Source organism: Plutella xylostella, chromosome 14 (genome assembly GCF_932276165.1).
Source record: "Plutella xylostella chromosome 14, ilPluXylo3.1, whole genome shotgun sequence".
Taxonomy (NCBI): Eukaryota; Metazoa; Arthropoda; class Insecta; order Lepidoptera; family Plutellidae; genus Plutella; species Plutella xylostella.
Window position 1 is genome coordinate 2,826,873 of NC_063994.1, and position 27,679 is coordinate 2,854,551.

The window sequence follows — 27,679 nt, forward strand, 5'->3', positions numbered from 1 at the left end:
CCTATGTCCCAAATTTTGAGTATCCAGACCCAGCTGTTTTTGCTATTGCGTTGATCATACAGACAACCATGACAAAGGAGTTTATAGGTATGGGTAGTTACGTACGGAAATAAGTGGCTCCAAAGGACTTGGTGATCGCTGGCTCCTTGCCAGCCCTGTGGTAGCGGTAGTAGTCAACGGTGGAGTTCAAACGGTAGTTCCTGAACAGCAACGTCAAGACTGCCCTGTCAGTCTGCCGGTCTAAGCTGGAAGAAAATGTAAGGTTATGTTCTATATAATATAAGCAGTGTTACCCTGACATACAGGCAAAACTGTTATGTTAAAATGGGTTTTTGGGAAAGTGTTTTAGGGGAAAAAGGAACCCTTATAGGATTACTTTATTGTATGTCTGTCTGTTTAGATACGGATAGCCTGTTCCAAAAGGGGTCTTACTTCATTAACTGCACCTTTGGGGAGTACATCTGTACTATCTACCACTTTACTTAAACCAATAATTCAATTACTTACTAAAAGTCCTGAATAACTCCTTGTAGTCCACGATAGTGAATGCCAGTCGAGGTGACGGTCAGATTGAAGAAGGAGAGAAGGTAATTGGCTTGTGGCCGGTAGTACGGCTCGGGCACATGCCCATACACCGGCTTGCATTTAGAATGATCTGCGAAGTATTTCCTGACGCAAGAAATGTCGTAGCAGGGACGAATGATCGTTTGGTTGTTATCTGAAATAAAAATATAGGTTATGATGGTTGGAAGAAATACAATTTAACCTCTAGAGACCCAGAGACCGCATACGATGACATAATGTGGAGTGGAGACCCACGACAGAGTTCAGACAAAGTTAAGTTTGTAGCCGTTGAAAGTTGTGAAATTTTAGGTCTCTGGGTTTCAGGAGGTTAAGATTAACACATGTATTATATTTAGTATTTTAGTTACAATTGAGGTACTAAAACAAGATCCTGAATTTTATGGGTCTTCAATTAGTAGAGACTAACCGCAGGATACCTAAACAATACGTTTTGTATTTATTCTGTAGTTACTTACTCCGGTCAAAGTTGCCATTTCCCTGGTTGTAGTTGTTGAAGCCATAATTGTTGTATCCATTGTAGTTGTACCCATTTCCATTGTAACCGTAGTGATCATGGTGTTTGTGCTCATCGCTTTTTTTGTGATCATGATCTTTGTCTTTATATTCGTACTCACGATCCCCGTAACCTTTCTTTTTGTAATAATATTCATCATTCTCTTGTCTACGATCCATTTCCCAAATTGAAGCCGCGTCGTTGGGCATGCTTGTAGTTCCCATGTTCATCATCATATTTAATCCGTTGTTGGCGTTTTGATTAGCATTGTTATTTAAGTTATTATTGTTGGTACCATTGGAATTGTTCATGATATTTTGAACTTGTTGTATCTGCTGAGTGATGTCTTGTCCATTGCTCACCGTTAGTAGAAAACACAAGAACAACGAGCTAAGCTCAAACATTTTGTTCGCTGATAGTGAAGCACTAAACTTGCTTAGCAAGGTGTTTTGGATTTATATTATAGATTTGAGTTATTCGATGTTAATTAATTACTATCGCATGCCAAGAGATCATATTCGAACAATTATGTATTTTTTATTTCAGACAATTTGATTGATTATTATATACCTTGAGCAAACATACATACACGCAAACTGTTATTCTATATCGGTTTATGTTATAAATAATTGATGATGATAGCCCGAGCTTTTGCCTGCAGCAGTAGTATTATTGAGGACGCAAAACTTGCCAAATATGAATACAAGTGGATAGTTGTAGTAGTTTCCGTATCGCTACTTCCTCTTTTAAATTCTAAAATACGAGTTTTAACTTTTAATTCGAATATTAAAGATTAACTTTCATTTGTTTCAGAAGTGTATCCTGTTCTTTAGAAAAGGAAAGGACTACTAAGAAATAATCAAATTACGTTGTAATTCTGAATCAATTGTTTAATTATTTGCTTCTAGAGTTTATAAAGGTCTGATACCAAAGTCACAAATAGTGTGTTCTATGAAAGTAGCGGCGGCCCAAGGAGACTCGGTGAGCAAAGTCTCTTCAACCGCTATCAGCAAACCTGCGAGGAAAACTGCGAATGTTCTCTGGACGACGGGATCTGGAAAATATAGAAATGTTTAATTAACACAAAAAAATCTATAAGAGCGATACTAAAGATAGAAAGATTTCATTTTCATTAAAAATGTCGTGATTGATATTTTAGGAGACTAGTTCTAAGTAAGTACCTATAAAAACAGGTAAAGGGATTAAAGTGGACTCAACTGAATAAAAAACAAATCTTCTATTTAAAAGCGCTTTTACCAAAACTGCCATGTTTCACGCCCCATTCATACTAAAAAAAAATTAGAACCTACCACCCAATACTTACTTAAGATAAACAGATATTAAAGAATACCTGGATGGACCCCGGCGCTGGGGGTGATGACTTCTACCGGCAGCCCGTCCACGTAGCCCGTGGTGTCTGCCGTCTGCAGGTCCAGACTATCGATGCCTCGGAATATGGTGGTGGTCGTCAGAGACGCTGCGAGGTTTAGATATTATCCTTCAGTTTGTGCCGTGATTACAATCAGCTTCATGATAAGTAGCTCTATACTTAGGTACACTTTTTGACGTTGTGAACTCACAAATCGTCAATACTGCGAAACTGAGTGCCAATTTCTCCATTGTCGGTTATCTAACCGACAGGGTTTGATTTATAAATTAAACGTCATCTCCATATAAAATTCATGACAGATGTGTCAAAAGTTAACCACTACTGCCTGGTTATGCTCTAACCGAGAATGGAGAAATTGGCACTGAGTCTCGCAAAATCAAATTCAACAACGTCAAATTGATCAAATTTCCAAAATCCCTTCACGGGCACCTTGTCTCCCATTTCGTTCACTTATTTGTCCTACCGCGTCCACTTTCCCAATTCGTTCATTTTCCAATTCGAGCAGAGCCTATTTCTACAGAAGGTATCGTATATAACTTTATATGGGAAATGTACAATTTATTCGGGAAAGTTTTCCAGTTTGACTAGTATATTATTTCAACAATTAAACAACGTTTGTGTGGAGAATCAAAGAGGTGCTTACGGAAATAAGTGCCTCCAACGGTCTTGGTGATAGCTGGCTCCTTGCCGACCCTGTGGTAGCGGTAGTAGTCCACTGTGGTGTTCAGACGGTAGTTCCTGAACAGCAACGTCAGTACTGCCCTGTCCGTCTGCCGGTCCAAGCTGTAAGGACATACAGTCAGCTGCATAAGTAGCTATACACTTTTGTACCTTGTCAATCTGAAACCGCCTATTCATCCATTGAAATATTGATGGTTCGTCAGTTTGACAAGGTGCAAAAGTGTATAACGACTTATGCAGCTGACCGTACATAGTAAGTTACAATGATGATGGTGATGCTGTCACCCATGCAGATGCGGCTACGGCAACTGCTGATGGTTTCCCATACTCAGGCTTAGTTGGTGTGCCCTTTTGTGGCTAAACTATACCTTGTTTCACGGGGAAAGACATCTGATAGAACCTTTAAGAAGAAGAAGAAGGGTAGTTTTTGTTTGTATCAGATTACTTTTCCCGTGAAATGAAATATTGGATACAATATTTCTGACATGACAAGAAGAAAATAATGCTGAATCTGCATTACCCAATCATCAATGGTATCCATAGCACAATTGCTGCTAATGCTTATAGGTCAGTATCGATATTATTGATAGCATTAAATTGTCCAATATTACTGTAGATATAGCACTAGCAGTATCAATAGTATTAATATTTTTGTTAATCGCCAGCCACGATGCTATCGCCAGCCACGATGCTATAGATAGTATTGCTGTTTACATACTTAAACGATCTATCCTATCAAAAGACTACCGATACTATCTGATTACTTCATCAATAGGATATCTATAAGCAATCGATAGTGGAATATCGAGCAGTGCCCGCTACATGGATTCGTTATCATAAACTCATTCATTCCCCGTTCCACCAATCGCAGCGCGGTATTTATGGTGAATCGCGATAAAGGGCTATTTATCTACGTTGATAACGAACCCGTTGATACTTACTAAAAGTCTTGAATAACTCCTCCTTTTAGTCCACGATAGTAAATGTCAGTCGAGGAGACGGTCAGATTGAAGAAGGAGAGAAAGTAATTTTTTTGAGGCCGGTAGTACGGCTCAGGGACCTGGCCATACACCGGCTTGCATTTAGAATGATCTGCGAAGTATTTTCTGACGCAAGACAGATCGTAGCAAGGACGGATGATTGATTGGTTGTTACCTGGAAATGGTTATGTTGTGGGTTTAAATTGCGGTTTTGAAGGTTGTCTGGAAGATATAGCGTTAACTAATAAGGGCATATTTGTGCTTGGATTATTATCAGTTCTGGCCATGTAGCACAGGGCGCTATTAAGACGTGACAAGAGTTCTCCGTCGCGCTCGCTCTTGAGGCTGCGCGATGTGAGTGAGCGTGATGCAAAACTCTTGTCACGTCTTAAATGCGCGCCGTACTAGCCCTTCTGATAGTTCTTATACCTGCATTTGTATGTTAAACATATGCCTCGGTTTACACTAAATGCAAATTATATCTAAGGCACTACGCTAACTGCATGAAAGGCGGAGATAAAGAGGCGCGCCTTACCTATGTTTTCTATATGCGTGCGCAACGCTTACTGAGGGAGTCGAGGTGGAGTCGCGGCGCGGGCGAGGTGCAGGCGAGGCGAGAACATGTGACATTTACCTCTGTGACTGATTCGGCACCATGACACCGCCTCAACTCTAGCAGTGGCCAGATGCCTAAGGCTACCTTAGTTTTTTTACATATCCTAACTAATATTATAAATGCGAAAGTAACTGTGTATGTCTGTCTGTCTGTCTGTTACTCTTTCACTCCAAAACTACTGAACGGATTTGAATGAAATGAGGTATACATATGGTTTAGACCCTGAGAAAGAACATATGCTACTTTTTATCCCGGAATTCCCACGGGAAAACTTTTTAAGGCGAGGCGAAGCTCGCGGAAACAGCTAGTTTTATATAAATAAATATAAACTCACATCCGTCAAAGTTCTGGTTGTAGTTTTGGAAGCCATAATTGTTGTATCCATTTCCGTTTCCACTCTTATATTCGTACTCGCGGTCACCATAACCTTGCTTTTGGTAATAATTTTTATCAGTATCTTGACTTCGGTCCATTGCAAAAATTGAAGCCGCATCGCTCGGCATATTTGTATTTCCCGTATTCCCGTTGTTAGAATTTGGATTGCTGTTACTATTAGGGTTGTTCATGATATTTTGAACTCGTTGTATTTCCTGAGCTATATCTTGTCCATTGCTCACCGTTAGTAAAAAACAAAAGAATAAAGAGCTAAGCTCAAACATTTTGCTCGCTGTTAGTGAAACATTGAACTTGTTAGCCAAGACGTTTTGGGTTTATATTATATGTTTAATTCATCAATTATGGCATGCTAAGAGATAATATTGAAATAATTAATTTTATTTTATTCAGTAAATAGAATTACTTTTAACTAGGTATAATAATTAATAGTTAAATTGGATATCTGGCTCGGTTAAACACGAGTATAAATCTCTTTTAATAATGGTACTTACTATAACCACACTCACACGCAAACCTTTATTCAAGATATAAATAATTGATAGTCCGAGCTTTATTCTTTTTAATGAGTTGTGAGTAGTTGTAACAATAAAATTTGACGAAAACTTATATATACCTACTTATTACTAAATATAATAATTTATATTTTCACAAAAAACTAAAATAACTTCTGTTTAAAAGAATGTTCCTTTTATAATATAAAATATTTAACAATAACTTTCATTTGTTTCAGAAGTGTATCCAGCTCTTTAGAAAAGGTAAGGAAGAGGAGAATTATCTCAATATTTGTTCAAAAAACATAAGTAAGTGCAAACCAACATAGCTCTCAAAATCAGTATCTTTCATCATATTTATTATAGGTACATGATATTAGGTCACATTTAGTATATGATATGAATAAGTGACATCATTCCCAGTAGGACGAACTGGTTGAAAAGTTATCCTAACTATATATATAATATTATAAATGTGAAAGTAACTGTGTCTGTCTGTCTTTCTGTCTATCTGTCTGTCTGTTACTCTTTCACGCCAAAACTACAGAACGGATTTGAATGAAATTTGGTATACATATGGTCTAGACCCTGAGAAAGAACATAGACTACTTTTTATCCCGGAATTCCCACGGGAAAACTTTTTAAGGCGAAGCAAAGCTCACGGGCACAGCTAGTTTTCTATATACATCATGTAAAAATGATGCCCCTAAAAATGAACCACTTTTTCAAATTTTATCTTAAATACTTAAAAAATTATACCCGACTGTATTTGTTTTCGTTTTAGTTGTAAAAAAGTTTTACAAGTAGAGAGTAGAGCATTTGGTTAAAATGGGAGTAGGTACCTATTTCATATACATGTTTGTGGATAAATTGTTTAGTCTAAACAATTTATCTATCCACAAACATGTAACTTGATGCATCATTTTAATGAGGCGCTAAAAATATTTTCTAATTCAAGACTATTATTTGTGTCAATATGATTACAAATGATTATAAAGAAAATCACATCCTGTCTCTTGACTATGGAATGGAAATAAGCAACCCTAATACATACATATTAATACAATAATTATAACATAATGCCTAGAATCCAAATGAATTAATTCCTCAGTATTTTTGTAGGCGCTTTACAAAACATCTTTATAAGCATTCAGGGCGATATCTTTTTTAAGACAGATTATATTTCGTGGTAGCCGGCTCGGATTTACATATTTTAAAACTTCAGCACACCTGTAGAGCTATCCGGAAAAAACGCAGCACATTCTATTCGATAGTCTATTCGAAAGTGCTGTCAACCTGTCAACAACAAAATGGCGGTGTATTGCGGTGTACAGATTTGCGAAAGTTTGACAGCTATCATTCCATAGGTCATTGTCAGAATAATATTATGTACCTACTCTGTGGTCATTCTTTTCGAAACTCATTCGAAAGGTAAAAAGTGTTCGAAAGTGCTGTCAAGTTGACAATAGTCGCACTCGCATTCGATTCTATTCGTTAGCTCGAATTTTCATGATACGGGTACTGCCCTGTTGCCGGCATGCTACACATTGACTACCATCGCTGTTCCTTTTTTAATTGAAGTTGATATGTCATAAGGCTAAAAACTAAAGGCTTACTACATTTCTATCTCTAAAGCACCAAGTTCGATGATAAAAGTATTTTTGACAATTTTAACACAAAATAGGTACAATAAAAGACCTAATCTACTACAAAACTTATACACAATCATGTTAAATGTTGCTAAGAGGCGTAACAACACTTTTTAAATATGTCAAATATATTTTTTGTAGATTAAAATCATGCAACACCAAATACCAAGCTTTAAAATAATATAACTGCCCCAGTGTTCCAAACCGAACATTGCTTGGAAACCAAAGGGAAACCGGCCCCTTCAACTTTATCTCTATGCTATAATTAATAGGGGATCGCACAGGAACGAGCCCGGGTTTCCACAAGCTTGGAAGTTTCCAAATTGTTACAGTTCGTGGCATCTTAAGTTGATTCTGAGGTGTTAATTTATGGTATTAGCCTAGGACAGAGGTTCCCAAACTCTAAACCTCGGAACCCCGCGTAGCAAATGTTAATAAATTATTAAATAATGCTACAATTACCTATATTATATTTTCACAATATACATATATTATGTAGAGGTTATCCAAGGGATAAAAATAACGCTGTCACTCTAGGTTCAAGTGCTATTACGTTTTAGAGAGTAACAAAATTATTTTGATCGTACAGGTAACTATAATCTAGACTTTGTGACACTCACTCTCAGCTTCACATCTGAGAACGTCAAGTTACGCAAAACGTTATCATGGAATACAATGCTATGGTTATTTGTCAAATTATTCGTTTAGTAAAACTTGAGCTCCTGTTTAGGTACGTTTACCTGAGTAAGAAATCTTCATATTATTATGTATGTTAGTGTTAAGTATTCGGCACATAATAATAACAGCACCTAGGTATTTAAATTAGTTTTCATTTTCATAGCAAATTAGTCGGTGATATCACGTTTTTCAGAACCTTGTATCTGGGCCACAGGTGTAAACATTGGGAACCTCTGGCCTACGGAATGCGTAGTGAACTTGGATGAACCCTCAAGTTTGGCAGGAATGTGTGACTTGGAAGTTTGATAGGTATTTTCTGAGCTTTTAATGGTATGGTGACAATGTGATTTGTATTTCAATTATTAACTCAAAATTACGACACATAATTTTACTCTTCAGCTATTATTATAATAATTTATTGTTATTAAGGGTGAATTCGTCCAAACATCACGTTACACGAGAATAACTATACCGGAATAAAATTTATACGCGAGTAAATATCTAGGATAAGTACATTTGCATTCTACCAAGTTATACCATGATTAAATTGAATGAACGAGGAACGAAACTGTAATGCAACTAAAATAAAAATAGCTGCGTTTCAAAGCATGCAATAGAAATGACATGCCAACTTTACCAACTTAGTTTGAATGGATTATAAAAGTATGAAATTGTTTATGTTTTAATATTTTATTCGCTGTTGTTATTCTGAGACTTTGCCTTTTAACGTACTTTTGTTTATGTTTTGACAGATGTGTTTATATGTCATTATGACGGTTTTCTAATCAGCTGATGTGCTGCCGCCATTACAAAATTACTCTCGGATAACCTCGTTACACGGTCAATTTTGGCGGCAGGTATAACATTTTATTCTTGGGATAAGCTACTTATCTTGGTTTCAGGTTTGGTAGAATGCAAAATCTGCTTACTCGCGAGTAACTGGTACTTTACTCGTGAGTAAAAAGTTACTCGACGTTGGTCGAATCCGCCCTAACTAATTTAACTCAATCCCAAAATCATATATGTTAGTTTTTATAGGTACGGCAACTAAAATATGAAATGATATAATAATTTAGATTTTTTTATAAACTTTGGTTGTCGGTGTAAAACGAAACAATAAAAGTCACGATTTAAAAGAATGCATTTGAAATCTTTATTTTTCAATAATAAATGGCTGATCAATGTTTATGATATGAACTAACGTAAATTAATACAATGGCTTGTAATTATAATAAAAGTTAATTAGGTACATACATACACTTAAAAATGAATAATGCAGTCAAAAGGCACATAAATAAATATCAGTTAAATGAAAAATAGTACGATGGTATTGTGTAGGTCAAATGATATGAGATCCATTTTACGTAATAATACAAAATCAACGTATGTATTGCTGACTAGGAAACAATTTAATAGATTTGATAGAAAAAAACAGCGTATCTGATCTTTAAATGTACTTGGACTTAGAATAAATGTAATCGTAGATTCCTTTGCTGCCATAATTGTCATAATCTATGTAATAAGTAGAGTAGCCGTCTCCGTAGCCTTTGCCATAATTATTTTTGTAGCTGTCATAGCCGTATCCAGTGTCCCAGTTCTTGCCGCCCCAGTTACCGTACCATCCGTTTCCGTACCACCCGTTTCCGTACCATCTGTTTCCATTCCATCCGTTTCCATTCCATCCGTTTCCGTTCCATCCATTTCCATTCCATCCATTTCCATTCATACCATTTCCGTTGTTGTTGTTTCCACGTCCATTGTTTCTACCGCCATTACTGTTACGCACATTGTTGACACCTAAGTTTTGGTTATAAATGGCATTGTTATTAACGTTAATGTTTCCATCGCTGTTGTCATTGTTGTTGAAGTTGTTGTTATCTGTGTTGATGATTTGACCTCCGTTTCCTCCATTGCCTCGGTTACCACCAGATCTTCCGTTTCCGCGGTTGTTTCCATTGTTTCGCCCTGAGTTACGAATGTTGTTTACGCCAATGTTTTGGCTGTCAATAACATTGTTGTTAACGTTGATGTTTCCATCACTGTTCTCATTGTTGTTTTGGTTGTTGTTCTGAGTATCAATCACTTGGCCACCAAGGAGACCACCACCTCCGTTTCCACCTGAACCTCCATTGTTTCCACCACCTCCGATGAGACCGCCACGACCTCCGTTGTTACCCCCACGGCCGTTTGAGTTTCTAACGTTATTAAGTAGCGCATTTACACTAGCAATGGCGTTGTTATTTACGTTGACATTTCCGTCACTATTGTCGTTGTTGTTTTGGTTGTTATTGTTGGTGTTGATAAGTTGTCCACCGTTGCCTCCAGAGTTACCACCGCGACCACCGTTGTTTCTTGAGTTACCACCACGACCACCGTTGGAACCACCTTGACCACCATTGCCGCCGGAGTTACGGATATTGTTTACAGCCGCATTCAAACCAGCAATGACGTTGTTATTAACGTTAATGTTTCCGTCACTGTTTTCATTATTGTTTTGGTTATCATTGATGGTATTAATTTGTTGGCCTCCGAAATTGCCGTTGTTTCCATTGTTGCCGTTGTTAAAGCCGTTACCATTGTTGAAACCATTGCCATTCCAACCATTTCCATTCCAGCCATTTCCGTTCCATCCATTGCCATTCCAATTACCATTCCAGCCATTTCCATTCCAGTTACCATTCCAGTTACCATTCCAGTTACCATTCCAATTACCATTCCAACCATTGCCATTCCAATTGCCGTTCCAACCATTACCATTCCAGCCATTCCAGTTGTTGCCGTTCCATCCATAGTTGGAAGGTCCATACCAGTTAGGATTCCAAGGACCATTCCAAGGGCCGTTCCAAGGACCATTCCATGGGCCAAAACAGTTGGGACCATTGCAACCATTAGGACCTACGTTACGCTGATTATTGATGTCTGTATTCATATTGCTTATGGCATTGTTGTTCACATTAATGTTGCCATCGCTGTTATCATTGTTGTTACTGTTATCGTTAATTGTGTTGATAGACTGCCCTTTTCCACTACCTTGTCCATTACCACGGTTGTTTGAGCCTGAACCTCCTCTGTTTCCTCCACGCCCAGAGTTACGGATGTTGCTCAGGTCAATGTTTTGACCTGCAAGGACGTTGTTATTGACGTTGATATTTCCGTCACTATTGTCATTTTGGTTTTGGTTCTGGTTATCAGTTAAGATGCTCTGTCCTCCGTTTCCACCATTACCAGAGCCGCCGTTGCCAGAACCTCCATTTCTAGAACCACCATTGCCTGATCTTCCTCCGTTATTTCCACGGCCCGAGTTACGGATGTTACTCAGATCTATGTTTTGACCTCCAAGCACATTGTTGTTCAGGTTAATATTGCCATCACTGTTGTCATTTTGGTTGCTGTTTTGGTTGTCAGTGTTGATACTCTGACCCCCGTTACCAGAACCGCCATTACCAGACCCTCCGTTACCAGAACCGCCATTGCCAGAGCCTCTGTTACCTGAGCCTCCTCGGTTGTTTCCTCGGCCAGAGTTCCGGATGTTACTCAAGTCAAGGTTTCCGCCACCAAGTACGTTGTTGTTGACGTTGATATTTCCATCGCTATTTTCATTTTGATTGCCATTTTGGTTGTCAGTGTTGATACTCTGTCCTCCGTTGCCTGAACCACCGCTGCCAGAGCTACCAGATCCGGAGCTACCACCTGATCCCCCCGATCCACCTCTACCGTTGCCTCGGTTACCTCCTGAGTTGCGAATTTGACTCAGATCTAAGTTACCATTTCCGAGGACGTTGTTGTTGATATTGAGGTTTCCGTCACTGTTATCATTGTTATTTTGATTATTATTATCGACACCAATGCTTTGTCCACCATTGGAACCGCTGCCTCCTGAACCCGATCCACTAGAGCCTCCTGAAGAACCTCCTGATCCTCCACGGCTGCCTCCTCTACCACCCGAGTTACGGCTGTTTAAGATACCTAAGTTAGCGCCATCGATCACATTGTTATTTACGTTTATATTCTTATCACTGTTTTCGTTTTGATTCGCGTTCTGGTTGTCAGTGTCTATGCTTTGTCCTCGACCACCGGAACCTGAACTTCCAGATCCACCATTTGAGCCAGAGCCTCCAGATCCACCGCTAGAGCCTCCACGACTGCCTCCCCTTCCGGAGTTTCGAACATTACTCACGTCAGTATTTTGACCACCCAAGAGGTTATTGTTGAGATTTATATTTCCATCGCTGTTTTCGTTTTCGTTAGCGTTGTCGTTTTGTAAGCCTATAGCTTGTCCGGCACCAGAGCCTCCAGACCCCTGGCTGCCTCCTCTGCCGCCTCCACTGCGGCTGCCACCACCACCGCCGACTAGACCGCCAGAATTTCCTCCTTGACCGCCAAGACCTCCAGAATTTCGTATGTTGTTCACTGCTGCGTTAACACTTGTTATAACATTGTTGTTCACATTGGCATTTCCATCACTGTTGTCATTTTGATTGCCGTTGTTGTTCAACGTTCCAATACCTTGGCTTTGTTGAGCGTTTACGTTAATAGATATTACTAATACAAGGAGGTAAATTAATTTGGCCATGTTAGTGGTTTAGTAAACCATAATGTTTACCCGCTAATAAAGTTAAATGCTTGAGTTAACGCTATTTATAGATTTGTTTCATTCACGTGAAGATGTGTCGTGATCAAGTATGTATATAGTATGTAAAATTCAAATATAAGTGTGCGTGATCTTCGATAAGGAACAATTATCATAATTTTGTGCGCTAAATCTTAATACATACATTAAACATTGTGACCTAGATAAAATGCTATGTACTTTATGAATGTGATATTGGGTCATCACATTAATCCAAAAAGTATGATTGGCTATGGCTATCTTAGATCAAATAATCCCTCGAACTTTTGAGACTATTTTAATTTATTGTATCCATGAATTCCATTGCAAATTTCAATACCTACGAGTGTACATAAATCCCTCGAACATACATAACGGTCCTGTGAAATAGCACCAAATAACTCATAATCGGAAAATGAAGCCGTCTGCAATTATAAAGTACATTTAACAGCGGCTCAGTAATCTCAGTATATACATAAAGAACCAACTAAAACGTAAATATAGTGTTATTTTTTTAGCAGTCGTTAAGCCTAGTCAGAGGCCTTCGGGCGGCTTGAAAACATCTGACAGTCGGGTTGCCCACTTACCCGACAACTCTCTCAGCACAAAGTTGCTTGTGTTGGGGTCCACCAACCCGCACTAGGCCAGGGTGGTGGACTAGGCCTAAAAACCTTATTTTATTGGAAGGAGACCCGTGCCCCAGCAGTAGGGACGTAAAGAGTCGTGACGATGATGATGATGATTTTTTTTTAAATGGGTTTTTACGTTTTGGCATTTTGTACGTGGAACTTTTTCATTGCTCCCGAGTGTATTTCACACTTATTCTTCACACTTATTTTTGTGGAAGCGTGTATAAAAGTTGGCGAGAGTTTGGCACATTGTTTGGAAGGTGAAATTGATGATTCGTTTTATTAAACCGCTACGCAGAACACTCGATTTCATGAAAAAACTTTATAATGCCTTGGGACATGGATGTATAAATATTTTTATCATAATCATAATAATATAGGTATATTCTTCTGGTAATAAGTAGGTACTTATTACCAGAAGTAGTATACATATTGAAAGTGCTAATGTTAACCTACCTACTACATTTTGATTGTTACAACTGTTTTTGATTGATAGGAAGCAGGTATCGACAGCATTACCTGAAAAAATATATTAAGGAAATTAACAGTCCATAAACGATTCATTTGTTTGAATGTTTTCTATAATAATTCATAAAAACACTCGTGACTGCTCATGACCTACATCAATAAGGTTAAAATCAATATTAAAAGATCATTAATTCTTTGTTTCGCTTACAATTTGCATTTACACATATATTTTTTTGCATAACTATTGCATGAGCATATAAAACTTAACGAAACACATTACAGTTGGTTGTTATAAGTTTATCTTAAAACGTAAATGCTGTTGATTGGCAGATCATCACCCTCGATTGTGTACGAAAAAAGTCAGTTTCTAGTCGGTAAAAGTATATATTTATGTATCTGTTCTAGTAACTATGTATAAACAGTGTTAAAAAAGATAATAGTTAGCCAAAATACTTGAGGAGGAACAAAAAGATAAAATTCGTTAATAAAATCTACTCTCCATAAGTACAAAAAGGTCAGATGACACACTAAGTTGCTGTGGAGAAATTGAATGAGCAATATTTCTAGATCAAATTTTAATTTCGATTAGGTACTTAGTTGTTACATCAGTAACACTATGTTCAGTTCAGTTATGTTTTTTTAGCGAATCTTTTTGTTTTTTTTTTATACATTGAAAAGCCATATCTAAAGTAGTATTTTATCTTCTTCCTCTGAGACCAAGTCACGAAGCTGGAACTTTTTGTCTGAGTCACGGGAAAGGGTGGCGCTTGCTTTATAAAAGAGTGTTCTTTCAAAAAGTTATAGCTTATGGATTAAACACCCCCAGACTTCAGAATATATCATGGGGCTTAGATAACTTTATAAAAGTCTTTTTTGAAATACCACCCCATAGCAATTTGGATGCATTGATAGTTTTAGGTTACAGTTTTAGGTTCTTTGGTTTTATAGCTATAGCTATTGATATGCTTTCAGGTCGTTCATCGATGAAAATCCACACTGTATTTATATGAGTTACATTGGTTGAAGTTGGTACCTCTTAATTACAAAGGTTGTCTGGTAGCGATTGCTATGAGCAATAAGGCTGCCTCTTTGTACCTACTCTTTTATTTATAAGTTTTTGTTTTATCATTTTCGTTCTTGGTGCCAATTAAGTGTACTGTATTGTTCATTGTATTTAAAGAACGTATTAGCTTTTACATTACACTAAACTTTCAGAAAACTAACTCTACCCAGTTAATAAGCAATTTGAAAAGGGTACGATATGCTTTGGCTAAATATACCCGTTTTATTAACTACAAAATGTTGCGTCACAGTTAGTATTACCCTGTTTAATTAACCGGGAAAAAGACCAGTCATGCTATCTCATTCTGCTTCGCCCAGTTTAAGATAATTAGGATAAATTGTTCAACTTTACAATTGGGCAGTTCTTCTTTTTAACCTACATAATGGATAAAAAATTATCCCGAATTTGAAAAAAACAACTTTAGCTTTTTGGTGAACTCTAATAATTTTTATGATAGCTACATTTCTATTCTAGCCAAAAAGGTGGTTGGCCGCGAAGTTTAAGTATTTTTTCAAGATTTTCAGAACATAATACGTGGATAAGGCAAAGAAAATTACACCTTCGTCACAGAAACTTTTATTTTATTTTAACGAAATAGTCTTCGTCGATTAAAATGAAACTTTTTTGATACGTTAATAAACAAAATACCATTTTAGAAAACATATGAAGGAATGGATTTTTAGTAATAACAAAATATTTATTAAGTAGTTATTACCACTCTGTCACAATTTCAGCTAAAATGAAGCTTGTTTTTGCTATAAATATTTTTTCGCTACTAATTACAGTCAAAAATTAACAGCATAGACGTTAACATCAATGACTAAATTTAATATGATTTTTCCAAAGTTGCACTATTTATAACAGAACATATAAACGACCAAAAATAAGTTGACTACCAGGAGACACCAATCGTTACAGAGTGGTAAACGATGTGACATAGTTGTTATTCTATTAAATATGCGGCAGTGTTTTGGAATAAAACAGTTTTATTTAAAAATAATAATTTAGTAACTTACTTATAAATCAGTAAGGTTTCAAGTTAGTCAAAAAAATTACTGGAGATATCTTTATTATTAGTATAACTAATGAAATCACACTTGAGAACCTCTGGAGAGTGAAATATCCGTATTTCAGGAACTTAAAGGACAAATTTGTTCCAACTACATAAAATAGTGTTTATCTGCACAAATAATATTTTCGGCAACCTAAAATTTAAGTAACATAATGGAAAATTACGTAATTTGTTAAAGTTTTAACCAGCCATATTTCGAAAATACAGCAGTGGCTCTTAGAACTTGAAAAAAATACTCTTTCCTTTTTTAATTGCCTAAGAAGCTGGAAGGACTTTAATGTTATCATCAAACATCCGATAAATCATTCTCCACCATATTAAACAGTCTACCACATTCATCGTCTGTTCTTGAGAACAATAGCACGAAATCACCTTTTTCACAAACAAAACTATTTATTAATGCAGCGCAAGTGTATTGGATGTTCCTTTCGCTTCTTACTTTAACCAAAACGTACAGTTTCTCTTCAATTTTTCTTTGATGAATTTCCTCAGGTTGGAGTGTTTCGTAAGAATGTGACAGATTTGTCGTGTGACAGAGGGGTAAAATGTGTTGAAAAGTCGATTAGCATTTAAACAGTAACATAAAGTGTAATATTCACATGTTGATTGCAAAGTAATTGTTATTACCAATGAGTAAATAACAAAATAATAATTTAATTGTATTTTATTTTAACAATTACCTACGTGACGAAGCTGTCGCCGAATAAACACACGCCCCTCCTGTCACACTTTGCGGGTGGCCGATACGCGGTGTCTGGATCTCAAAGGGGAAATCTTACCAAGGGGAAAAGAAGACCTTAAACTCTGATTGATGGCAATAAGGACGAGTGGCTCAAACAAATATTTTAAATGGCAACCTACGTGACAGAATGTAACTACTAAAACATTAGGTAGTAAGAGACAAATTTTTAACATTTTTTTAAAATATTTCTGAAATCATTTAAAAATATATATTTTGTTTTACTAAATAGGTAATATCTTCTGGAGTTTAAATAAATTTTTATATTTTATGTCGTCATATATATTTTTTGTAACATTATCAAATATGCGCAGGATGAAGTGGCGGGAGACAGCCAAGATTCGTATGAAATACACCTCTGTCACGCGGATTTACCACTCTGTAACGTAATTTTAAATACAAAAATATAAATTTATATTTTTGTAAACGTGCACAGCCGTTGTGTTTTTAGTACAATGCACGCTGAAATATAAATAAATAAATAAATATTTGAAAAACTCATGATTTTTTCTTCACAACTGATGGAGACTAAGTTATGTAGGTTAAAAAGAAGAACTGCCCAATTATTAATGGAAGTAACGTACGAACGTGCAGATTTTCTGTTTCAGATAAAACAAAGAGTAGGCTTTTGTTTCATTCGCTTTATATATTTTTTTATTTAAAAGGAAATAAATAAAAAATATAATATACATATTCTATTTTATGGATGTGTTGTTGTTTTATGTTGTGGTGAGGTGTGTCTTGGGTGAGGCCTATGTCGAACTGTAGATGATTACGGGTTCATGATGATATTCTGTCACAATAAAAAAGAGTTACAGGATGGAACAGGAAATTATATCTACTGTTTTCTATAATATTAGGTGTCTTTCTAGTAATTGTGACAAACAAAATTGTGAAAACACACCCTATTGTAGGTTATAATTTTGTTCGTCTGCAATTCGGTATTCATGGCTAGAACATCCGATTTGGTAGAAAAAGGCTGTTCATTCAACACTGTATTTATTAAAAAAGAGTCATTTTGTATGAATACACAATAATATGGTTTAATTTCCTTGATTAACAGAATATCTGCATTGCGGCCTTAACACAAAATTGGACAATGTGTATGTAGCAATGCACCTTTGCCTACCCCAAGGCACACAACGCGTGTATACATACATGTGTATGTGTGTGCATGAAAATGGACTCCCAGATTGGATCCAAGAAGTCTAAATTTTTGAAGACGGACCCGTGTAATGGCACCTTCTCACCGAGATAGCTCTAATCTCGTATAATTAAAGCGTGCAATATTTAGTTGCCTGCGCGATCCGCCCTTATATTATTCAATACTCGGCTCCTTGCAGAGAATTAGATTGTTCTAGAAGCGCTGTAGAGAATATGACGCCAGGTGTACAGTCAAACTATTTAGTTTTCTAGTCAAATATTAACAAACGAATTATATTGTGTGTATCTCATTACATCTCACACACAAAAAAGTAATGTAGGTAGTTCAGGACATTGGCTAATCTAGTTTTTTTGGTTTTTAAATAAATTGTTGTCCGGCTGGATTTTGACCTCGGGACCTTCGGCTCAGGAGTAAGAGCTATTAACCACTGCGCTATACGGTGGCAAGAAAGGACTAAGAAACTTATTATAGGACAGATTAAAAATAATTCTTAAGAGAAGTCTTCTTCTTCGTCCTAGTAATTTCCTTATTAAGGGTCGGCTTTATGTGTCATGTCACGCCATTTTACTCGATCCTCTGCCATATCCTCATTCACTACACTCCACAATTCTTAAGAGAAGTATATATCAAAAACCTTAAAGATAAAGAGAGACCTACATGTATAATTTATTTAGCAGTAAACGTTTATAAGGTGATGAGATGATGTATGATCATGAACAAAAATTAATACCTATACCTACCTACCTATTTATGAACGTTAATTGAAATCATCGCATGTCTAAATAGCCCGTGTTCAATGAAGCTTGGTTCACGCTCACGCCTCGTCTTTACGATCGTTTAAACAAAACCAATAATTATCTATCGATTTATCATTCGTTCTCATACAGGGACCGATTTTATCAGTGACCTTCGAAACATAAAAAAATAATACTCACACATTGTACTTATGTAGGTAGTAGGGGTAGGCAGAGGTGCATTGCTGCAGCCACTTTTCGCCAGTGTTATGTTAGTCCCAATGTAATAGGGGGCGGGCCTATTGCCATTTTACGGGCACATCCAAGACCCGAGAGCAAATATTTGTGTTGTGTGTGTGACAAATATCTGCCCCAGCCGGGAATCGAACCATGGACCTTCCGCTCAGTAGTCAGGGTCACTAACCACTACGCCATTCGGTCGTTTACCTACTACTACCTTCGAAATATAGCAACTTATATTAGGGTACAAAGCCAGACAACATGGCAAAATCCTGATACTAACTAAGGATAAAAATATACATTGAGTATGCTCAGTTTCTAAGTATGTCAGGTGCCTGGCAACGGAAAGTAACTTACAAAACTCTACCCTGTTTAATTAGTTATTTAGTCGCAAAAAATATAGGTAAGTAAATACTTTTAACACGTATCGGATATGTATTAGTCACGGACGTTCATTAGGAAATAAACAGAATAAAAACAGAGTTATTAGTTATTACGTTAATTAGAATATTACAATACATATTTCAGTTAAATCTTATACATTAGTGCGATCATCTTGAAAATATACTGTGTAAATAAATACAGAGCCAGTACAGTCACCTGCAAAAGTATGGATTCTTTTCGTTTCTATTATACATCAAAAGCACAGTTACAAATACCATTAAAATCTATTTTTTATCTGGGATACCGACTAAATTTTACACTGCTAGAGTCGAGGCGGCGGCGTTGCGGTGGCGTCGCATAGGCTTTAAGACGCAGATAATTATCTCTCATTTACAATATCAATTTCTCGCCTCGCGTGCACCTCGCCCGCGCCGCGACTCCGCCTCGACTTCTTCAGTAAGCGTCGACCTGGGCTCGCATATAGAAAATATAGAGAAGGCTCTTTGTCGCCGCCGCTGCGACGCCGCCTCGACTCTCGTGCAGTGAGCGGAGCGCCTAAAGCGGTGATTTAAGCCATTATCACAGTACAGTCACTGCACAGTAGTTAACTGGTGCTCTTATTCTTGGCCACTTAGCGATTATAAAGCGACCTCAAAAAAAGTCTGTGACATTATACCTGCGCCCAAACTCTGCTATATTTCATAACTGCCAATATGAAATTTGAGAACGCAAAACAGACGCAATAAGTACATTGCCTTTCAAATGCAAGTGCGCTCGTAAACTGTGATGAGTATCGTCAACTGTCACTGTTAAAATGGGATTTCCAGGCAATCTGGGCAAATTTCCAGTTCCGAAAGTGACTACGTTGGCGCTGTCCTTTTTCCATGTATAAATGCTTGTGTATTATCGAAAATATGATAGTGATAGGCCCTCTGTTCACTTCACGAATTCAGTATCGCTTTGAAAACGCTGAGCTGTAACGAATAGGGGGCCGGGGTTATTTTATGCACCAACACTTGTGAAAGTTTAGCTATGAAACTTCACAACAGTTGTTCGTCTAATGTTGGTCGCGTGAATAATCTACAAGTTGGGACTCACCGAGTCTGTAAGATCGTGTGATTTGACTTGTTCATGAATAGATTAAATTACCGTGTCTGTTTTGTTTAAAACAAAGTTTTCAGACACTTTTAAAGTTATTCATTTATTATGCAAGTCTTAAATTAGGTACTTCAATAACTTTGTCTCTCTTTTTTACTCCAAAGTTAAAGTTATCGCGTTTAAACGATAAATTAGTCTCCGTAAATAATACCATACTTAGGTTCTACCCTAATACAGATTTTAACGCAACCAGTGATTAAACACGTAGATAAATAAACGTTACTATAATAACATCCATCGTTGGCCTACAAAACAGCTGAAGATCAAACCGGACAGAGCCACAAGGCCGCTTTCACAAACGGTCGCAACACAGAGCAACGGAAAACTGCACAGAACTATTCATAATTCAAACGTTCACAGATAACCTTAGAGCTACTGTGTGGCATTGTCGGTCTGAGCTGCTGGCAATGTATGTTAATAAGTATAGGTCAGTTATGTAAAGTTGACCCGCTCCATATTTTGACACGATGCGCTTATGTGTGGTGTTTGTGAATCAGCGCATGTGACGTTGTACTTTTGCTACTGTTGATAAATGCAGCATGATATTTTTGGTAATCATCCGTTAGTGACATTCACGTGTGATCGACACGCCGCATTGTTAAACATACTGTATAGAGAAAATGCATATGTGAGAGTACTGTGATCGTGCCAGCTTTAGTTAACTGGCCTATACTCGGTGTGTACTTTAGTTAGGTGTTATGATTATTTGCTATGATCTGTAATTTATAGATTAGGCATTTTTCGATTTCAATTATAGTTATTCAGATCTGAAGAAAATTCAGATCAGATGTGAAGTCTCATATTATTTTATTATTAAGAATTATAAGTTATTATACAAATTTATATTATGTTAATACGAATGCTTTCGACCTCGTGTTACGATAATGTGTACGGGAAATGATGTCGTGTTAAAAAGAAGGGTCGATTAAACAATGTCATTTTGTCATTACGAATATGGGTTTCGTAACCGTATTGTGAAAAAGGTAAGGAAATTAAACGGCTTAGACGGAAATAACCTTTGTGTATTCAGTGAAAATAATGATTATATTTTTGGGTCAATTTCAAAGTGTTGACTTTACCTTGTTTATTTTAATTTTCATTCAAATTCCTTTAAAAAACGATATAATTCAAAAGAGAAACCAGTTTTCTGGAAGCTATTTCTACGAACTTACATTAGTTTTGAACCGCTTTCAAAAATGAGCTAATCTGATTTCGAGCTACAACCTCAAACTCCATATTTGCATACTAAAGTCTGATATTTAATCTCTTTTTTAGGTACTTACCTAAAGTATGTTTTTTAATCTCAGATACTAAATTGACAGACTGTACGGTTCATCAACAGTCGATTGTCTCGCCAATAGAACGATACGTCACTTAATCGCGTGACAATCTACTGTTGCTGAACCGTTCAGAATCTGTCAATTTAGTATCCGTACCAAATTATAATACCAAATACCAATAATTTATAGTACCAAAGAATATTTTGAATTTAAATGATTACTTAATACAATAGGAAATTTTGCAATGCACTAAATTTGTAATTTGAATTATTTTATTTTTTAATCATCAATATAAGTAATAATCATTATCAGTATACAGATAATTTAATTTATTGTAATTTTATTGGGTCTAGAATTTTATTAGTTTCAATTTATTGTATTTTGCTAAATTTCATTAATCCATTTTTATTGGCCTAAATATTTGCATGCCTGTAAGGTGAAATGTGCTGAACTGATTATAAAATGTAACATCATATGTATGAACCACATTTGACGCAAATAAATGTATTTGTCTTTGTCTTTGTCTTTGTCTTTGTCTTTGTCTTTAGGTAAGTACCTACCTACCAGTTTACTTGGGAGCTAGGCTGGCTGAGCTGAAATCAAGGGGATAAGTGTACAAAGGTTCCACTCGGGAGAGCCACGTACAGCAACGTCACCCCCTACCAGAATAGAATAGAATAGAAGTACCAACCTAAGTATCTGTGATTAAATCTATCTAATTAGAGTGTACTACCCCGAGAAATAATTGTATTGTTTGGGGTGTTATGCATAAATGTATATGTCTTGTTTGAAAATGAATAAACGATTTAATTTTTTTTTTTTTTTTTTTTAAAACAGACTTTAGGTAAGTACCTAAAAAAATGCACTGTCCACACAGAGCAAATCCTCGACCGCGAGTTTCACAGTCCTAATACCATTAGTCGAGTCGCCCGCACGATAAACAAGTGACGACAATGCGCCGCCCACTCACTGAGATTAACCCACGTATTCGAGCGTGGTTGGGGTACACTGCTCCGTGGGTATACGACTGGTTTAAAAAAAATGAAAAAAGAAGAAAGAAAAATAAATAATACGATAACCAAAAAAAAACAAAAACTGTGCTACCACAAAAAACTTTAAACACTATTTAATAAGTGTTTAAAACGAAATTTGACAGATTTTGTAGGCGTTTGACAGCGCAAAACATTTGTTAAATAATGTCTTAAGTTTTTGTGGTAAGGCCCATAAGGTTTTTTTTTTGTATGATTTTAATGATAATGTTTGTATGTTACCAACACTACATGAGTAAATTAAATCAATACTTAAATCTTAATAATAAAATGATCTCTATAAATGTGACGGTTAGTATAGAACAGGTTATCCTGAAATTACTAACTGCCAGTTTCTATGTATATATATATATCTCTATCTATCCATAACTGGTAGTTACTTTCATACGATTTTGACATAATCTAAAGTAAAACTATCTGTCAAAATCGTATGAAAGTAACTACCAGTTTATAGATAGAGTTATAGAAACTGGCAGTAAAAGGAGTTTTCAAAATTCACCATCTGAAAAGAAAAATACTTACTATGAAAGGTATGTAGAAATACACTGGATGACGAAAGTACTTACCTACCTATTTATATTTTTTTCTCTTTAAGTAATTTTGTCATCCAGTATATTTCTCTAAAATGTTTTCTCATTATTGAAAAGCGAAGCTCGCGTGCAAATCTAGTTTTAAATTAAAACCCTCAATATCCTGCCCCGGTGTACCGCTACCGTTATTTGTATTTCGTTTCGAGACTCCGATACTCCCTCTTGCGACTCAAGAAATGGTATTGGATTGCTCGGAAGATTGTTAATACGTACGTTCATTCGTATGCTACTGGGTACAGTCCGATCCACGCAATTTGACCAACGTTCCTGTGTATATCTACTATCCTGTGGATGTGTACTATCTACCAGCAAAAAAAAAACCCCGTCCCGCGAAAACCCTGACATTGAAATGTTGTTTATTCGACTTAAATTTTTGATGATTTGCCGATAGTCATAATTATGCCGAGTTGCAGAAAGGGACTTTAAGCTAATGTGGACATTAAATCTATGTCTGTCTCTTTCTGTCCGTATACTGTCAAAGCAAGGCAACAATACATTTAATGCCGACATTAACTTAAAGATCCTTTCGGCAACTCAGTGTTAATTATACAGGGTGTTGCAAAAAGGAAATATTTTTATCGTGAATTTCCAAAACTCGTAGAACAAAAGTTGTTCAGGATGACCCCCTGAGTCACCCTATTTCGGCTTAGCATACCCTTTTTGCAACACCCTGTGCATTAGTCTCCCAAGTAACATTTTTGGTTTTAAAAAGGTTTTGAAAAGGTTCTAGAACCTTTGTATGGAAATCAACTCGTGAGACTTAGAAGGCTCGATAACCTTATATTAACCTTATATTAACCTCCTGAGTGCAAAAAGGGCCCACGTTTTAGAACCTTTCTGAGAGCTACAGCAAAACCTATTGCTCAAACCCAGAACCTTTTGAACAACTTACACAGAACCTAAATAAAACCTTCACAACCTTAATTTAACGTTAACATAACCTTGGAAGACAGCTTTTAAGTTCTAAATTAGTCCTGGATGTAACTCTACTATAACTTGAAACACATTTGATGGATATTTGTAATGCCTTCCCAGGACTCTCGGGTCTTAAAATGTTTCTGTGTAAGATTTTATAATAATTATAATAAATGGCGCCATTACCTGACACTTTCCAAGACTCAAAATGGCTAACTTGTAAGTGTTGTATTAATACAAAATATAGTAAGTAGTTAGGCTGAAGTCAGGAAATATGAAAACCTTGTGCGACTAGCACTTTATTGTGATACTTTCGGATAATAGTTCTGTATAAGTGACGGGCCTTTTGTAAATGATAAATTTGAAGATATTTTAATTTAAAAAAATAGATAAAATTTTATGTTTGGTGTAAATTTATATTAGAAATAAAAGTACTGTCTATATACAGAAACATATATTTGGAATAGTATAGGAAACGCTACTGAATTTTCCCTTATTAATTAAAATGTATCTTTTTGGTAAGTTTTTTTTTTTATTTCAGTGAAAAAATATGGCGGCCGTTAGGAAATTACTAAAAAGCATTAAACATATTTTGAGGATGCCTCTAAAGCTTTAAAATATTCTTGTAGGACTTAAATCATGCCTTTAGCTCATAGCCAGTGCTTAATGCTTTTGGTTTTCACCAAGTAGTCCTAATTTGTTTGCCTAAACAACTCTTATCAACCTAAAGGTTTAAGATAGGTTTTAAAAAATACTTATAAGTGATTTAAATATTCCATAACTTTATGGTTGTATCAAGGTTAAAAATTTAACCTTAAGCTCTCACTTTAGCATTAATGCTAGCTTTTCTAGAAGTAAATCAGGAGTCTACGACAACTATAAGATCCTAGAACTATATGCTCCTGAAATACATGTTAAAATAACGTTAATATAAACTCTTATCAGCAGCTACAAGGTTGTATTAATAAACAATTAGTTTTAGGACTTAGTAATCATTCTCAAGTACTCAATATGACCAGATAGCAAAGCATTAACCTTTTCACAACCCTTATAAAACCTAAAGGCATTTCTTACAACCTAAGCTCGAATGAAATGTTACTTGGGCTACCACCATTTAACAAAGGTTCTGTCACTTTTTATCAGCTATCAGTTTGTTTCTTTCAGCTGATACCAACCTAGACGAAATCATTAAATGTTTTTGCTCACGAGACGAGAAAAAATTGACAGTGGCAGCACTGTCAATTTTTTGCCTGCAATTTGGTAATTTTTCGTGAATCACGGTATAACAGAGCATATCTGTTTATTTAGAGGGTTACCCTAACAATGGTGAGCGAAAGCAGCTGCTATTGAAGTAAGGAAGGAGTGATTGGAATCCCATCTATATGCAGACTTATGTGCTAATAAAATCCTTCACATTGTTTCTAAGTGCTAACACTTGAAAAGACCAGTTAAAAGACATGCTGTCACTGTCTCTAACATAATTTATGTTATATTTGTGCAATAAAGTATTAAATAAATAAATAATTACAGAGAGTGACATCATGCGTTTTATCTCACATGTAGCCATTATCCAGACATTATGAAACAGGCCCTTAGTGTGTTACTGTTAGTTTGGTTATTGTTATGAAGGAACATGAAAATCTAGGCTACTTTTCACTCCATCCCATTGGAAAACTTTTAAAGATGAAAATGCAGCTTCCCCTAGTATACTTAATTATTAATTATTATAAACCATATTATTTATTTCTCATGAACTATTTATATTATTTTACTGAACACCCTGTATTATAAACGCAATGAATGAAACTGTGTTGTCAGTCTCCCCTGCAGCGGGTATCTGGCACCAGACTGCCCGGCGCCATGCGGGGAGAGGGCGCGGAACTGGGGGGTCACTCTACAGGGTGATACAATACAATACAATATAACTTTATTGAACAAAACACACAACATACATTAAATAACAAAAGGAGTAAGCACAATAGACGGATTTATCGCTAAAAGCGATCTCTTCCAGGCAACCTTTGGGTGAATGAGAGACTTATTGAGTAGAAGAGGAAGGTGTACACATTGTGGTGTATTGCATTTAAATACTAGTGATATTTTTATGTTTTAATAATAAATACTTTTAGATACATACAAATATAATAGATACTTATATACATACATACTATTTTTGATATTCTGATTTCATTTTCCGGCTTAGATATAACATGCTGCCCACGTAGGTTTCGGCTTAGTATACGCTTTTTGCAACACCCTGTATACTGACGAAAAACAAACGAACGAGAGCCTGCGCAATCGGCAAGTTTAATACAAGAGATAGAGACTCTGAAACTTAGTTTTTCCTCATATGGAGTGACCCTCTTGTAAGTTTACGTCTGAATCAATGTTAGTTAATGTGTCTTCTGCATTCTGGACTATTGTTATGTTAAAAGGGTTCATCGTAAGAACTTGAAAAGACGGCTTGAAGAGTGTCGGTAGTTGAAGGATTAGTTAGATTAGTACAGCAACAGAACATCACTGCTGATCCTATGAAAGAATGGTACAAATCTAGAATCTAAATTTTTGGTGTAACATGCCTGTTTTATGAGAGCGCTTATACCTACGCACTCATACAAAAGCAGACCTTAACAGACATAGACAGGCATTGCTGATCCCGATCACATAAACACTTACGATATTGAAATACGATTTCAAACTCATTCCCTAACACTATCGAGTCTAAATGAAGCTCCAGTAACGCTCAAATAATCACCGAAGGTTGTTTAACGACTCCAGCTCAGGTGCCTTATTCGAGACCACTCTACGATTCAGATTCAGATTGCTCTGAATAGATTAGGAGGTTGAATCGTATCGAAACATTTGAATACGCTCGATATTCAAGCGAGGGGATGTTTTTTCTCTTCTCTGCAAGAAACGACACAACATTCTGTGATTTTTGAGAAAAAGATAAGCCACTTGCGAGCGTCCGAGTGACAAGTCTGGAGGGTCACTCTATACTGACGAAACACGAACGAACGAGAGCTGTCGTGCAATCGCACGTTTAATTCAACAAGATAGAGTCGTGAGGCTCCGATACTTCGTTTTACGTCATATATGTTGTGGCCCCCCTGATCCAGCAAGCGGTCACCGTGACCGAAATCGGTCAAACCGCATCATCATTAGCAAAATAAAGTTATGTTCTATTCTAAACGGTTACTGATTTTTTGAAATTCGAGTAGGAATATCGTTTTGTAAATGCTGGGTTAAACTGAATAAGGCGCCTGGTCTTCCCATGTACAGGGTCGAATTCAACCAATAATTATGTTGAATGGGTCGAAGTTTTCGCACAATGTTCGAAGTTCGCGATCCTGTCCATTATCGTAACGATACTTTTTAAATTAGTTGCGAGGTGTATCAAGAGCACTTTTCTGATAATAAAGAGTTTTTGGTTCTTATAAGTTCAATACTTAAATGATTTATGCTATCATTATGGAAAAACCCTGCACTCTTAAATCAGACAGTACAGGAACATTATAATGTTATAATGTATCAGGTTCTGGGATTCAAAGCCGGGACTACAGCACTAGTCAGATTCTGACTAGTGAATTGAAAAATCAGCCCTAAAAACTAAATGGGTATGTAT

General features: G+C 36.4%; 3 protein-coding genes across 3 annotated transcripts in view; 1 reads left to right on the forward strand and 2 right to left on the reverse strand.

Moving 5' to 3' along the window:
• Nucleotides 1-27,679, forward strand: part of LOC105385797 (carbonic anhydrase-related protein 10) — a 76,268-nt gene that overhangs the window by 21,638 nt on the left and 26,951 nt on the right. The window contains exons 2-3 of the mRNA XM_048625590.1: nucleotides 1,892-1,916; nucleotides 5,872-5,896. The gene's annotated coding sequence lies outside the window, so the exon portion shown is untranslated. The remainder of the gene's footprint in view (nucleotides 1-1,891; nucleotides 1,917-5,871; nucleotides 5,897-27,679) is intronic.
• Nucleotides 1,985-3,309, reverse strand: LOC105385819. The gene is made up of 3 exons (XM_048625589.1): nucleotides 3,112-3,309; nucleotides 2,430-2,555; nucleotides 1,985-2,132 (listed from the first exon to the last, which is right to left on the reverse strand). Exons 1-3 carry the CDS (start codon nucleotides 3,275-3,277, stop codon nucleotides 1,990-1,992), a joined length of 435 nt encoding a protein of 144 aa, XP_048481546.1. The 5' UTR covers nucleotides 3,278-3,309; the 3' UTR covers nucleotides 1,985-1,989.
• Nucleotides 9,407-12,532, reverse strand: LOC105385817 (uncharacterized protein DDB_G0283357-like). Its single transcript, XM_011556260.3, has one exon. The coding sequence runs from the start codon at nucleotides 12,530-12,532 to the stop codon at nucleotides 9,407-9,409; it is 3,126 nt and encodes a 1,041-aa protein (XP_011554562.3).

Bases quoted from the DNA above. Each gene is read 5' to 3' on its own strand.
- LOC105385819 (XM_048625589.1), bottom strand. From the start codon at position 3,277: ATGCAGCTGACTGTATGTCCTTACAGCTTGGACCGGCAGACGGACAGG. The intron at 2,556-3,111 runs GTAAGCACCTCT...TAAACCTCGCAG, and splicing joins CGTTGGAGGCACTTATTTCC to CGTCTCTGACGACCACCACC. The intron at 2,133-2,429 runs GTATTCTTTAAT...TATATTTTCCAG, and splicing joins CAGCGCCGGGGTCCATCCAG to ATCCCGTCGTCCAGAGAACA.
- LOC105385817 (XM_011556260.3), bottom strand. From the start codon at position 12,532: ATGGCCAAATTAATTTACCTCCTTGTATTAGTAATATCTATTAACGTA.